The 16,105-nt window shown below is 49.7% G+C and overlaps 1 protein-coding gene across 15 annotated transcripts in view; it reads left to right on the top strand.

Annotated features, from left to right (window-relative positions):
* Positions 1-16,105, top strand: part of CELF4 (CUGBP Elav-like family member 4) — a 974,578-nt gene that overhangs the window by 845,682 nt on the left and 112,791 nt on the right. For all 15 annotated transcript variants that reach the window (XR_008315888.1, XM_053294707.1, XM_053294709.1 and 12 more), the window contains exon 5: positions 3,849-3,928. Coding sequence is in view for 14 of the 15 variants with exons in the window: in XM_053294707.1 (XP_053150682.1) it covers positions 3,849-3,928 (80 nt within the window). In the remaining variant the exon portion in view is untranslated. The remainder of the gene's footprint in view (positions 1-3,848; positions 3,929-16,105) is intronic.

The following is a 16,105-nucleotide window of genomic DNA, read 5'->3' as shown; positions in this document are numbered from 1 at the left end:
CTGGGGAACATGAAACAAAGTGAAAGTTACTCCTTAGCGAGTTGCCAATGCCAATAGGAGTGCCACCGTCTTGGATCGCGTGGGTCTGCACACATACGCAGATAGGCAGGCGGCTTCAGTGCTCTCCTCCTTTCATGCTTATTGTCTCTGCTGCTGACGCTGGTGCAAGTGGCTTTTCTGAGTTTCAGGAGCTACTTGCAGCAATGAAGGCGCCCAGGGAGTGCAGAAACCTATGGAAGTATTCATAGAACCAGAGAAATGCCACCATCTTGAATCAGAACTTGACTAGGTGTATAGACCCTGTGTTTTTATAGGAGCAAGACACCACTGATGTTAGCAGCAGAAAAGGCACGGGAGGAAACAGCAGAAGACTGCACCAATAAAGTTTATTTTAATAAATGTTCGATTTTAATATTTGACCTTTCTAAAGACACTTTATTCAAGATGACTTTCAACATTTGTAACTGATGTGAGTCCTACCCATTGAGCAGTTCTCCCACCACAGAAATGTATACACCCACAGGGATATACTTCCAAGCCTTCAACTCGGGGCTTGCTACTAGGGATGCACAAGCCAGCTCGATTCGAACCCTGGTTCAAATCAAAGTGGCTCGGTTCAAGCAGGCCAAGTTCAATCCAGACCAGCCTCGGTTCTAAGAACTGGTTTGCAGGCCAGATCGGTGGTATACTTGTAAAGGGGAATCTGGAGAGGATTCCCCTTTACAAGTAAAGGGGGTTTCCCTATCATAAGGTGTGTGGGGGGAGCAAAAGAGTCCTTAGCACCTTTCAAGCCACAGCCAGCCTGGGCTGTCATTCAGGAGGCTGGCGGGGGACTTGGAGGAACCCACCGCCACCTCTGATGTCTCCAGAGACTCTCTGCCACCACCACCGCCTGAAAATAAAAGGTACTAAGGACCCATTCGCTCACCCTCCCCATCGGCTTTATGATAGGGAATCCCCCTTTACTTGTAAAGGGGAATCCCAGATTCACTTTTACAAGTGAACCAGCCTGCGAACCGGTTCAGCCCAATTCGATGGCCAAACTGGACCAGACCCAATTAGTCCGGAACCGGAACCAGACCAAGCCGGATTGGTTCAAATCCGGTCCAAATTCAGACTGAATTGGCCATACCACCCCTACTCACTACCATTTATATAGCAGTAGTAATTTGCAAACAAATTTAAGATGCAATTTCAGGTTTGTGTCCCCACCCCCCCGCCCTCCTAGTTGTTGGCTGTTGGATCCTTCCGTTCAGTTTGGATACTTTGCTCACTCAGCATTAAATATTGATCTGCTTGTATTTTATCATCATGTGCGAGTACTCAAAGATGATACCAGCCCTTCTGAGGCAGTTCATATGTCACCAGCTATTTTGACAGGTGACAACATTAACAGACATCAATTCTACAACATGGAGGGGGGCGGTCCTGGCCACAGTGACAGATTAGAGGGGGGAAGTTGCCTTAGAGTAAAGTCGGATAGCTTGAGCTTTTTCAACGAAAGCCTGAGAAACAGATGCAGAAGACCGTTTCAGTGTCCACATCCTGACCAAGGATGTGAAAAAGAGGGACAGGCCACAAAACCCCAGATTTAGGACCCTTCCACTAGGTGCATGAGACAAGTTGGGAACCAGCCAAGATCTAGACGAAAGTTCAAGACCCTGAGAGATCTGGGACCCTCTACAACAGGAGAACCAGAGGAACTCAAACCAGTGCCCCATCTTGATCTGGGGACCTCCAACTGGGGAGTCCCCTTGATGACCTGCTGGTTGTAGCAGAGGCCCCCCGGCATTGCCGGAGCCCACACTTGAAAAACTGGACAGGGCCTTTCCAGGAAAGAACAGTCTTTCCTGGAAAGGAGGCAGGTCCCATTCACCCTGTCTAGGCAGCAGCTATAAAAGCCAACCGTCTGTTGTCACACGTGGTTGGTCTTATGCTGTAGTTCTGAGCCGTCTTGTTTTGTGTGGCTCCAGCCCTTGGAGCAGTCTCTGTTCTGGTGCGCCCGTGGAGACCCTGGCTCAGCCTGGAACAGGCTAACATGATATTTAGCAATTATGTCATCCAGTGCTTACAGACTCTAGTCTGTGGCCAGCAGCCCCCATGCAGTGGTTTCTGGCAGCTGCCAAGCTCAGTTGGGAGCCCTTAGAAGCCGTCCAGGGCCGACTGTTCCTTGCTGAGTGAAAAAGAAGCACATGTGTCCCAGTCGTGTGCTTAGAATGCTTGTCTGGTTTGTCTAGTCCCCTCTGGCCCTGGGTCTAGAGGCGAATCATTAGTGTGCTCTGGGCCAAGTAAAGCAATACTTGACAGAGGCCCAGCCAGTGCCCCACATGTGTGCAAAGCCAAGGGGTCTGGAAGCAGGGCCTCCAGCTGTCAGGCGTGGGCACCTTATTCCTTGGCACCATCGGGGCGGCTCTCAGGCAGCAGGAAGGATTGCCCTGCTCATTGTGGCCCCACAGTGCCACCCGGGTGATGGCCAGAGAGGGTACTGCAACTCATCCGCCCAGCCAGACCTGATGATCTGGGGAGACAGGAGGTACCCTGTTTCCCCGAAAGTAAGACCTAGCAGTAATTTCTGATGTACTGCTAATTGCCCTAGTGCATTTTGGGGGGCTAAAATTAATATAAGACACTGTCTTATTTTCGGGGGAACACGGTACTTCACCAGCCCAATGTCACTTTTGCTTGGGGTTTGGTTCCTCCATCTGAGCAACTGGTCTCTGGGAGTTCTTGCCTTGCTTGGCCTCCTACCACTTTTAGGAACCTGACCTGCCTGTCCTGACTATTTAAGTGCCTTTGGCTGCCTGGAACTCTGCCTGCCTGCCTGTTTTGGAACCTGGCTTATACCCCTGTATCTGGATTCAGATTGAGCCGACTGCCCGATTAGCCTCCAGACCTCACTTCCCCAACCATCTGCCCAGCTTCCTTCCTCGCCGCCACCACTACCACCAAGACCACTCTCTCGCCTCCCTGGCCCCCAAGCGCACTTGCCACAGTGGTGCTCTCATAGTCATGGCAAGCCATGGTAAGCTGGGTATCAAGGGAGGTCGGCTTTTCCTACCACGCCACTTATGCCCTGTGCGGAAAGCAGCCACGGGGAAATGGACAGCAGTTCTTCCAAGAATTACTAGAACATCTTTGAGCAGGAGAAGGATTTGGAGGACATAATGCTCCCCTCAGAGATGTGGTGAGCATTGAGTCTCAACCACATCACTCATTATAATGCTAACTGGTCCAATATAAATATTGCTACCCTTGCTCTTTGTTTCTTGTTCTGTGGGATCTATGTGAACACTGGGTGGCTCATAAAGAATCACTCTCGCATGTGAAAAGCATGAGCCCCCCTGAACAACATCATTGTGTGGATCAGGAAAGCTGAAACGCATCATAGGAAACATAGGAAGCTGCCATATACTGAGTCAGACCATTGGTCTATCTAGCTCAGTATTGTCTTCACAGACTGGCAGCAGCTTCTCCAAGGTTGCAGGCAGGAATCTCTCCCAGCCCTATCTTGGAGAAGCCAGGGAGGGAACTTGAAACCTTCTGCTCATGAATCAAAGATCTTTGGATCAGATATCCCTCCTCCTTCCAGCCCTATACCATCATGTTTTAATCTCTTCCACAATGAGGATTAGATTCACACTACCTTTTAAAGTGAACATTGTGATCTGCAGGAGTCTGTCAAGATCAAATGTTGTCCAGCACTGCTCTGTGGTGAAGGACAAGAAGGCACAAAAACTTAGGAACTTGCCTGGAAAAGAAGAACTAGGAGGCACTCAATTATGGGTGTCATGTTGTTTTGTTTCAATTCCAGAGGAATCACAGCCTTTTTCTCCTCTTTCTCTCTGCAGGGTGTGCATTTGTGAAATACTCCTCACATGCGGAAGCCCAGGCAGCCATCAACGCCTTGCATGGAAGCCAGACAATGCCGGTGGGTGCAAGCCTTTTTTTACTCGCCACTTTGCTCAAGCTGCTGATGGTCTTGTGTTGATGATGTTTACAGAATCCTTCCATAGCAAAATCAGAAGCAAAGATATGGGAGGCAAGGCAGAACCCTCAGGTCTAGTCAATGACAGGAACTGGGCGTCAGTATATCACGGCTGGTAAGGGCAGAGTGTGTTAAATTTCTTGAAGTGGGTGTCTAGGAGTCAGTGTGGTGTAGTGATTAGAGTGCTGGACTAGGACTGGGGAGACCCGAGTTCAAATCCCCATTCAGCCATGAGACTAGCTGGGTGACTCTGGGCCAGTCCCTTCTCTCTCAGCCTAACCTACTTCACAGGGTTGCTGTGAGGAGAAACCTAAGTATGTAGTACAATGCTCTGGGCTCCTTGGAGGAAGAGCAGGTTATGAAATGTAAACAATAAATAAAATAAATAAATATAAATTAATTAATTAATTAATTAATATGCACTCCATTATTCTCCCACTCTCATGAGCATATGAAGCTGTGTCTTATCCTGTGAGGCCATTGGTCCATCTAGTCCAGAAGTGTCTACTCTGACTCTTTACAGAGTCCTTTAGAGGGCGGATACTGAAATTCCACACAAAGTGAAATCTAAAGTGAATTCCAAAGGGGTTTCCAAGAGAAAATGGCTGAGGATGTTCAGGGGAAGCCAAATAACTAAAAAGTAAAATGGCTCTGAAATTGCCTTTGGTCGTTGTGACTGGAGCGGGTGAAAGATGTCATCCAACAACATCAGGGGACCCAAGTGTGAGAACCTTGGAACCCTGGAGGAAATCTGCCCCAGGAGATCTGCTCCAGATCCTTTCAGTGGTGTTTCGGTGCCAGGGGAAGACCTGGTTCTTTTAAGAAGTCTTTGCCCTTGCTAGCTGGGGAGAGGTTTCTCCCTGGAGGTTTCTTCTTCATCTGCTGTGTTTCTGCTGAGTTTTTGTCTGTTTTTTTAAAATATTTATGCTTTCACCATGATTGTTTTCCATTGTGATAATGTGGGCTGCCTTGGGCACTTTAGAAATAGAGCAGAGAGGTGGGATATAAATATTTTAATATATAAATGAATAAATTTGGGACAGAAGTGTTTGTGGCATAGATCTGCTGTTATTCTTTCAGAAGAAGGAAATTGCTGGGGAGAAAAGAGGAGCCCTCCTGCTTCCGTGATTTAGCACACTTCTTCCTTTCAGAGCAGTTTGATGATGATGATCAATACATACTTAGTATTTACATCGTTCTTGCAAGTGTTCAAAACAGTTCACATGTATTGTATTGTTGTAATCCCTACAACAGATCTGCACAATAACCCCTGTGAGGTAAAGGTTAAAGGTACCGTGGTGCCGTTGAGCTGTGACTCGTGGCGACCCCAGAGCCCTGTGGTTGTCTTTGGTAGAATACAGGAAGGGCTGACCATTGCCATCTCCCGCGCAGTATGAGATGATGCCTTTCAGCGTCACCTTCCTATCTCGCTGCTGCCCAACAGAGGGGTTTCCCACAGTCTGGGGAACATTCCAGTAGGGATTCAAACCTGCAACCTCTGGCTTGCTAGTCAAGCCATCTCCCCACTGCGCCCTTAGGCGGCTCCCTGTGAAGAAGGTCAGTATTATTTTCCCTGCAGTGCAAGCCGAAGGCTGGAAGTCTGTGGCCCCTTGGTGAGTTCATGACAAAGGCCATATTTGAATTGCAGGTTTCCTGATTTGTAGCTCAAACTGGTTTTACACTCATATGTCCTAGCTCGGTGAGAAAACTTTTGCCCAAGGAAAAAGTTCTTCTTAATGTAAACCGCCCTGAGCCTTTATCTAGTTTACTCACCACACGGCAGCTGATTGTGGGTCCCCAAATGTTCTTGGACTACAACTCCCATCATCCCCAGCCCCAGAAGGCCATTTTCTCCCTCTGCTTGTGCTACTTTGCTTCGAAGCCCATGTGTCGTACCCCACAAAGACCCACGTTGTTTGTCATGGGCGACATGGGTACATTTTTATCTCCCCATACGTTGCGTAACTTGGCTCACTTGCTTAAGTTTGCTCTGTGGGCGTGGTTTGACGCTGATCTGTTAGCTTGACCTATGCGGGCTGGGAAACCGAGGAATGTCTCATCCGACCTTTGGGCTGGGACTGGGCGTAAGAAGAGCCCTGATGGATCATGCCAAGGGTCCGTCTAGGCGAGCATCCTGCTTCCTACAGACCCAGGCTCCTCCACAAAGCCCACGGGCAAGCTTCGGAGACAAGAGTTTTCCCCTGCTGGCATTGACAGGTAGACTGCCTCTGAACACAGAGGTTTCATGTGGCTAATAGACCTCTCCTCCTTTTAGTCCCTTGGCATGGTAGTTTGGGTCGCTCTCCTGCCCCCAGTCTGTTTCTGTGAGCAGTCATTGTGGAAGAGGAGGAGGAGGAGGAGGAGGAGGAGTCCCCCCCCCGCCGCCCTGCCGGTCCTCTTCTTTCCCAGGCCACCCCATCCAGCGGCTGCACCAGCTCCAGTGTGCCATGAGAAGTTCCAGCAGCCTCCGCCACACTTTCCCCGTCCTCGTGTTCTGCCAACAGGGGCATCCGTCATCCCTCTTGTCAGTCTCGAGCCGTTTGCTCCTGCGGCAGACTCCTGCTCCTCCACAGCTGTCAGGATTATTGCTCCGCTGTGGCTTCCTGTTCACACAACATATGCTACCTAATAGTTTCCAAAAAGGCAACTTTGTTGGAAGGAAGTTTTCTTTCCCCATCCCTCTCCTTGGACATGAGGCTGCATTACAGCCGCCATATATGCGGTAGCCCCTTTTAACTCCAGAATGTGAGAAGGGTCACAAGGAGTCCGAATAGCAGTCCATCCAGCTTCGCGGCCTGACTTCTAACAGCAGCTACAGGTGAGATCACAAGCAAGGAGCTGTAGCTCAGTCACTGAGCATTGGCTTTGCGTGCAGAAGGTTCCCAGGTATAGCCCCTGGCAGCATCGCAGTTAGGGCTGGGGGAAACGTCTGCTTTGGAGAGCTGCTGCCAGTCAGTGTAGACAATACTGAGTGATCTAGACCAAGGGTCTGACTCAGTATAAGGCAGCTTCCTTTGTCAATATCTATCTCCTGTCTCGGTTTAGAATTCAGAAGGGAACACAAAAGTGCCCCATACACTCCAGTTGTCCCTGTGCCTACAAGTGCTGGTGCAGTTATAGCACCAAATAAACATTCAGATATATTTGGGGCAGTGGGCTGAAATGAGGGCATTTCAGGGCAGAACCCACAAAGCTACCTTGAATATTTTACAGTATTGAAATGTGTGTGGCTGCATGGAACGGGTGGGGGCGCAGGCGTCATTCCCCGCCACACTCCAGGATGCACCAGTGAATGACAAGATACCGTGATGCTCATCGTTCCTTGGTGCATTTTCAGGAAAACATCGAGTTGACTGGCCATACATGGTTTTGTGTGAATGGCTGTACATGCGTTCACTTTGAAAGTGAATCTGAGTTCAGGCCCGCTCAAATGTAGGGGACAGATAAGAAACATACTCCTGTATGTGGGTTGAATATATAATGTGTGGATCATAGGAATGTGCTGGATGTTCTGAGGTTAGAACGTTCCGCCTCGAAACAGGACATTTCGAGCCTTCTGACCTTGGAGCAGAACACCCTTTAAAAGGGGGTCCTGTTCTGAGCTCGGAACGGGACGACTCGTTCCAAGGTGGAATATCCTGACCCAGGTCCAGCCACCATTTTGGATTCCAAAATGTTGGCCGTGCATGCGTGGTTGCCACTTTAAAATCCAAATTGGCGGCCGGAATGGCCGGTGGTTCCAACAGAACTCACCCGTACATTCCAAGGAACACAAAATGTGTGTTGTGCACACTCCTAGTGAATAACTACATGTGTACCAATCTATACTGGCATACACTGCACACAGATTGTATGTGCACGGAACATAACATGTGAAGAGGGTTACGAAGATGTGTACATATATACAGACACAGAGAGCCTGTTCACACAAGCAGCGTATCCGAGGGCAGTCCAACCTGGGCTAGGCTGCTCGTGTGCAGCATCGGGATCAAGCCCGATCCCAAACTGACTTTCCACCCTGGCCTTGACATCTCCCTGCTCTGCCACTTGCTGTGAGTCGTGCGAGCAGCAGAGACTTGTAGCTCATTTGGATCACGCCCGCCCTTCCGCCCGGCAGCATATTTGGCCATGTGCACCACCTGCTTTGCACAGCAAAGATCTGCAGTTCAGCCCCAGGTTTCTTCTGCAAAAAGGCTCTTGACTAGCAGAGCTAGTAAAGACCATCCCTTAAGATACTGGAGATTTCATTTCTCTGTGTGCCACAGGGCTTCCTGCTTTGTTTTAGTGCACTTAATCTATTCCCTGTTCTTCCCTGCAAGGCTTTGAATGGCCTCTGTGTGGGAGGAGAGCTAATCTTGTGGTAGCAAGCACAAACTGTCCCTTTTGTTAAGCAGGGTCTGTCCTGGTTTGCATTTGAATGGGAGACTACATATGTGAGCACTGTAAGATATTCCCTTCAGGGGGTGGGGCCACTCTGGGGAAAGCATCTACATGCTTGCATGCAGAAGTTCCCAAGTTCCCTCCCTGGCAGCATCTCTAGAAAGGACTGAGATTCCTGCCTGTAGCTTTGGAGAAGCTGCTGCCAGTCTGTGCAGACAATACTGAGCTAGATGGACCAAGGGTCTGACTTGGTAGAAGGCAGCTTCCTATGTTCCTGTGTGCAGTGCTCAGTTTGACACACACACACACACACACACACACAGTGGGGAAAGGATGAAAGTATTGCTCTGGAACATGAACTCTGTGAACTCGATGAAGTTGTATCCTGCGCGGCCCACGGACAAAGCTCCTTCCCTTGGGTGTGCACCATTTAGCCAAACAGCTAAGTTGGCAGAAGCCTCCCCCAAAGGTGGGGCCTGGTGGTCCTTGGTGATCACGGGGCTGTGGGGCTGTAGATCAGCCCTGATATATTTTTTAGCCATGATTTTGATATAAACAGCTCCAAACCCGAGAGGCACCATGTAAATGGAAAGCAGTGGGGCTTGTAATTAGATTTGTGTACACTTTCATAAATTGCTGGGAAGCATCAAAGGCTGTGGCATACTTTATATATCCTTCTTCTGTTAATTGAACAGTTGATGTGTGGATGGGAAAGTGTTAGCTTGGTGCAGGACTATTTACAGACCCGCTGACAGCTGTGCCGCGAAAATTAACAGGAACGCAGCAGCCTCTGTCACAGCTCCTCACCAGAAGGGACTGCTTCCCAACTGGATGGTTGCTTTCGCCGGAGAAACTTTCCCAGTCTCTTCACTTCCGCCTCCAGACATACCAGCATTTGAACAATCCCAGAGCGCCGAGTGTTGGCTTCTCCAGGGAGTGCGTCAGGCCTGGAACTCCTGGCATCTTCTGCTGCTGCTCCAAAGGCTGCTGCAGGGGCAGCCCAGTGAGACTGGGGCCGAGGGAGCTGCCTTCTCATGCACCATCCATCTCCCTCATCCATCCATCTACCCTGACAGGTGGCAGATCGCCGGATTTCAGACAGGCGCCTCTCTCAGCCCTGCCTGGAGATGCAGCCAGGGAGAGAACTTGAACTTGCAAAGCAGATGCTCTACCACTAAGCTAGAGGCCCATCCCTTAGGAAACTGCTGCCTACCGAGTCAAACCATTGGCCTATCTAGCTCAGTATGGTCTACACTGGCCGGCAGCAGCTGTCCAGGGCTGCAGACAGGAGTGTGCAGGAGATGTTGCCGGGGATTGAACCGGGGACCTTCTGCGTGCCAAGCAGATGCTCTGCCACTGAGCTACGGCCCCATGGTTTGGCGGGGAGGGGGACCTAACCTTGCCCCTCTGCCATGGCCCAATCCATATCATCTTCCCAAAGACGCTATTAGCCATGGAAGGGAAAATGGATGGGGACAGATTGTGCCCAGAAGGTTTCCCATCGAGGGCAGTGCAAGTTAGCAAATCAGCACAAGGGCAAAGGGTTAAACTTCTTTCCCCCGTGCTGTGAATCTAGTCCAAATACACACACACACACACACACCACACAATCACATACACACCATGGCTGCTTTTTTGAAAGACATTGGGAGCTCCCACCTCCACTTCCTCAGGAAAGCCAAGCCATGAAAATCAAATCACAGAAGACATTACAGTGCTGGCATTTCTTTTGGCCGATTGTATTGCTTATCATACAATAAAAAGGTGGGGAGCATTGATTGTTTTTTTATGGCTGCATTTTAGAGCCTGAGAGCCAGCGTGGTGTCGTGGCTAAGAGACAATGGCCAGGTCCACACATAACGTGGAGCCTGAGAGAGGAGGACTTTACGTCTGGGATATGGGAACTTTCAGATATGGGAACTTTAAGTCTGTGCTTCAGACAATTGCGTGTCTCGGTTTGTTGGAAGTAAGCAATATGAACCAGAGGCACACCCCTGCCCAGACCTCCCAGCAAGGTCCTGGACGCTATCCCAGCCTGCCTTGCAGGACTAACAAAAAGGAAGTTCTTGTTCACCCAGTGCATCATTAAATTGTGAAATGTGTTGCCACAAGCAGTGCTGGTGGCCATTAACTTAGGTGTTTTGTGTCATTTTTTAGGACAATGGGTCTAGTAACGATGACAGCTTAATGGGACCTCCATGTTCATAGGCAGTATCCCTCCGAGTGCCAAACGCTGGCAGCAACCAATCGACTGGTTCCACATGATTATTAATAGGCTAGGAGAAGCCTCTTGCCCAAGGCCAGGAGAGAGGCAGGGCTGTAATTGAGCAGACGGGTTCAAAGAACCCATCATGCCCTGTGCCAGGGAGCCGCAGAGCATCCAGAAGAGCCACCAAACTCCCAGGCCAGCAGCAGCCACTCCCCCCACCACCACCCCGGCAGCTGGTCCAGCTGTGTGCCTCCTCCTTCCATCAGCTGGGATCCCGGCTGATGGGAAGAGGGCATCGGGGAGCCGTGGAGAGTCTGGAGAAGCTGCCAAGCTCCCTGGCCGGGGCCGCCACCACTGCCTCCCTGACAGCTGGTCCTGCTGTGCACCTCCTCCTTCCATTGGCTGGGCTCCTGGCTGATGGGAGGAGGGCATACACATAGCCCATCACTGCCACCAGCATCCTTCTTCAGCGGCTGGCTAGGCTCTGCCCATTTGCCTTCCACTAGCCAGGAGCCCAACCAGTGGAAGGAGGATGGGTGGAAGAACGTGGGATGGGTGCCTTGGGGAGAGCCCTTCTTCAGGAGTGGTGCATGTTCCTGTTTCCTGCTCGTATGTGAGCTACAAACAGGGTCAGAGGGCAGGAAGTGATGGTGTGCTCCGTCCTACCCAGAGGGCTCTGTCCTACCCAGCAGCTGGGCCCAGGTCTTCAACAAGGCAGGTTTGATCTAGCAGTGTGATTACAATGCTCTTATATATCTTTATTACCATGCTCTCTTAATCCATATCAAGACACCGCTGCTAAATATGTCAGCAAGAGAGCCTTTCTGCCTGAGATGCAGGCACGGTGGGCATAAAAGTCTTATCAAACATGCTAGCAACAAAAAAATAAAGAACGAATGTTGTATTATTTGTAAAATGACATTTTAAAGTGCTCAATCTTTCATAAGAACATATGAACTATCTTCCTGCATCAGATCAGATGCTCATCATCCTGCTTCCCATGGTAGCCAACAACTGGAGGCCTCTAGCAGGCCCACAAGAAGGCGATTGCCTCTCAACAACTGGTACTGAGTGCCATACAGCCTCCCAACATGGATGTTCCACTTAGTTGCTGTGGCTAATGATCAGTGGTGCACCCGTCTTCCAAGAATGTGTCAATTAATTGTGCATTCGATGACTCTTCCTGCCCCCCATCCTATATTCATAAGATGAGACTTTCAAATCAGTAGTCCCCCTCCAACCTCATCCTGGGTTTTGCCATACCTCATTACATTCACACTACCAGCCAGAATTACTGTTAGCACCTTACATCACAATAATGTCTCTTAATGCTTACTTGGAGTGTGTGTGTGTGTGTGTGTGTGTGTGTGTGTGTGTGTGTGTGTGTACGTATTTTTGCTAATCCACAAGACAACTTTCTCTCTCCTCTCTGCCCCCCACCCCATTGTTCCATAAATGAACTAATAAATCAGACGTTTCCGAGCCCCGGAATAGAAAGCCAGGCAGCCCGGCAGCTTGACAGGGGGTATGAATCATCCCAGCATCGAAGACGGCCTTTTGGGGCATAAAGACCTCATCTGAGCTACTTTTCCTTTCTATTCACACTGCAGTAGCAGTGCAGGCATCTGGCAGGACAGCTAAGAGGTCCAGAGGGACTTTGCAAGTATCTTTACTCTCTCTCTCTCTCTCTCTCTCTCTCTCTCTCTCTCCGCCTCTCCCTGTTTTCTCTCTGCTCCCTTTCAGAGTCTTCTGCCACTGCAAAATCCATTACCTCCAAATGGGATAAGTGGGTGATAACCAATGGTGGGCCGCATACCCTTGCTCAAGACAAAAGGAGCTAATTGGCATGATAACATCCTTGTATTGGTCTGGAGAGAGAAAGAAAACTAAATCAGCAGTACTTGGCCGGGAGGGAGGAACTGGGAAGGCAAAGAAGGCACAGTGCACAGTGGAGACACTCCCACCACCACGGCCTGTGTAGGTGCTGTGCTCCATAATTCCTGGGAGACACCACTGAGCAGCATCCATAGAGTCCTGAACGGACCACCAGCAGCTGGTGCCTAGATGCAGGGGTTCACCAGACAGATTGATATTTCCTTCCTTATTTGGCCAGTGAACACAGACAAGAACCCAATCGCAGCCAGGAATGATGAGGTATAGGCCACATTCTCACATAACGTGAAACCGGAGGTTGCTTCACCTCCAGTTCGCAAACCATATGCAGGCAACCGTAGTTAAAGAAAAAATGGACTTATGGTTTCCCTCCCCAAACTCCATTCTATACTCTCGGTTATCTCCTGGTTTCGCCACCTGTGGTTTGGCGAGGCCAGTGTTACATCCGAACGCTGGCACCACAGGTAGCCTTCTCTGAAACTGGAGTTGAGAGAGGAAGCTCATCCCTCACTCTGGCTGCTATTGGCTGTGCGGGCTGTCCGTCATGAAAGAAGGAAGCCCACACAGCCAGCTCCCCCACCTCTCTGCAGTCATGATGACTGCAGAGAGGACTCTCTCCAGAACGTCCGAATGTGGACGGGAGAGTGGAGGGAGGAGACACGGAAGTGTAGGTCCATTCGACCCACAGTTCAACGTTAGGAACATAGGAAGCTGCCTTATACTGAGTCAGACCCTTGGTCCATCTAGCTCAGTATTGTCTACACAGACTGGCAGCAGCTTCTCCAAGGTTGCAGGCAGAGGTCTCTCTCAGCCCTAACTTGGAGGTGCCAGAGAGGGAACTTAGAACCTTCTGCATGCAAACATGCAGGTGCTCTTCCCAGAGTGGCCCCATCCCCTTAAGGAAATATCTTACAGTGCTCACACATGTCTCCCATTCAAATGCAAACCAGGAAGGACCCTACTTAGCAAGGGGGTTGCAGCCAGTCTCATAACTTATGCATAACTTATTCAGGTTGTAAGATATGGATATTCTTTTAATTTAGTGCATACACACATCTGCCCATGTTCGGTTTGTAAAAAGAACTACCAACAACCAAAGCTGGGAGTGCATTCACTAAATGTGCTACTTGCTCTAGAAGGAAAGTCTCTCAGTTCCTGGATCAGCACTGAATCACAATGGCTGCTTCCGAACTTGACCTCTCCCTTGTGACCAAGCTCTGTAACAGAAGCATCTCAGGTCTCGGCCCATTTTCATCAGCACCTTCAGAATCCTGATAGCTTATCTTAAATGTTGGTGGTTGCAGGCCAGCACCCTTCCAGCTATTCTTTGCAAATGCTTCTACTTCTAACTCAGTGGGAGGAATTCTGTTGGGTAGCATTGGTTGTTTTGCCTTATAAAAAGATCCAACTTTTCTTAGAGATACTGTAATGAAAATTCACCACCCTTAGGCCTGCATCTCAACCTCCCCTGCTGTCTTATTTTAACTTCCATCTTTCCTGCATTGGGAATCTAATCCAAAGCTGAGAAAATTCACTTAGGAGAGTTTCCAGTGGAATTCAGCATTTTTTAGGTCAAAACCACAGAACTGAGAGAGTTTCTTTCATGTTCCTTCCAAATCATCTACAAAAGAAGTGAATTAAGAGAGGCCATTTCACTTAGGCAGAAAGCAGAAACTATTGCGAATGATCCTGTTTGGATCTGACCGAGGACGTGACACAAGTTTTTACAGTCGTGTGCCTGGTGTGGCAAAAGTGCCGAATTCTATCTCTTCCATAATACCAGAACTTGGGAATCCAAGAAATTGATGGGCGGGAGATTCGGGACAGACAAAAGCAAGGATTTCTTCACACAGTCCATGAAATTCACTGCCACAAAACATGGTGATAGCCATAACTTTCTTTGGTGACAGCTTTTAAAGGAGGTTACAACATCTTGTCGAGAATATAAGAAGAGCTGGATCAGATTGGAATGCCCGTCAGGCCCACTATTCCGTTTCCCAGCATCTGTGGCCAATCAGATGCTTTCAGTGAACCCCAAACAGAGCATAAAGACCATCGCCCACCCCTGCTGGTATCTCTCCCAACAACCAGTGTTCAGGGGTATACTGCCTCTGACCATGCAGGTTCCACCTAGCCATAATGACTAATAGCCAGTTACAGACCTCTCCTCCATGAATTTGTCTTATCCCCTTTTAAAGTTGTCTGAGCTCATGTGGCCTGGCCCAGCCCCTGATAGTGCTTGTGGCAATGAGGTGAGCTCTTCCCCAAATCCTCTGAGCATGCAGAGCATGCCTTGCACTGATTCCCCCACTTCACCCTTGATCTCCCCCATGGTGCGCAGAGTGTGCAGTGCACCAGTTCCACTCGCCCCCGCCTGCCCGCAGCACACACACTCCAATATTCCCTGTGGCAGACAGATCACATTGTGGGTGCCTTTCTTCCCATCTCAGCCTCACTTTTCATGGCTTCCTCCTCTGTTCCTGCCCTCAGGACTGGTGGACTCCCACCCCACAGCAGAATGAGAGCCAGACTTCTCAAAAGCCAAAGGAAGGGAGCAGTAGTGGAAGTGAGGAACAGAGATTCTTGAGCTATGGCAGCACTCTACTGACCTCACTTCCCCTTCCTCTCCCACTCCTTGGCTTTTGAAAATCCAGAGGTGGAGTTGGATGAGCCAGAATGATGAGGAGGCAGCAGCAGGGTAAGCTTTGAGGGAGGCATCGGGACAGCCAAGTTGGCCAGGTTGGGGGAGGCAGCCAATCTGCTGCTTGCACCAGTCCGCTGCCGGAGGTGACCACCTCAAGGGGCCTGATCTGGTCTGGCCACCTCACTTGGCCTCATTAGTCATCTAGTGGCCTTCGACACATCTTGCGGCAGTGAATGCAATCAATGAATCATGCAATTAGATGCAAGGCCAGATGCTGAAGGGCACTGTGACTGGAGGTTATGGGAGCTGTAGTCCAACAACATCTGGGAACCCAAGTCTGAGAGCCCCTGTTATAAAGGATAGGTCTCTCCATAGGATACATCTGTCAGTGGCTGAATAGCAGTTGGAGAAAGGCAACTGTGGGAGAGGGCAGTCCCCTTCATGCCTTCCCTGTGGGCTTCTGCTTGCCCACTGACCAAAACTAGATGAGATAGACCTTGAGTCAGATCCTGCAGGGATCATCTTATGCTCTCATGCTGCCTTCTAGGACTGACTCCTCCTAGTCCACTGCCTTCCAAACTGTGGTCTCTGGAATTCTAGGGCTGCTTCATAATGGCAGACAAGGTCTCCAGTGATCACCTTGTCCTCCATGACCAGCCTTCTCCTGCAGTGCTCCGCTGTGGGGGAGCACTGCAGGCATTCTAGGGTGAACATCCAGCTTGCATAGAATGAGAGCTCAGCCCAACAAACCCAGCTGGTAGCCCATATGAACTGATAGGACTCCCTAGCCTAGAACATTGTGGTGGTTGTTGCTATTATTATTTATTCAATTTCTATACCGCATTTTCAAAAATGGCTCAGGGTGGTTTACACAGAGAAATAATAAATAGATACGATGGACCCCTGTCCCCAAAGGGCTCACAATCTAAAAAGAAACATAAGATAGACACCAGCAACAGTCACTGGAGGTACTGTGCTGGGGGTGGATAGGGCC

The sequence above is a fragment of the Hemicordylus capensis genome, chromosome 2 (genome assembly GCF_027244095.1).
Source record: "Hemicordylus capensis ecotype Gifberg chromosome 2, rHemCap1.1.pri, whole genome shotgun sequence".
In the NCBI taxonomy this organism is placed as follows: domain Eukaryota; kingdom Metazoa; phylum Chordata; class Lepidosauria; order Squamata; family Cordylidae; genus Hemicordylus; species Hemicordylus capensis.
Note: the sequence above shows the minus strand (reverse complement) of the source record. Positions and strands in the feature narration are given on the sequence as shown.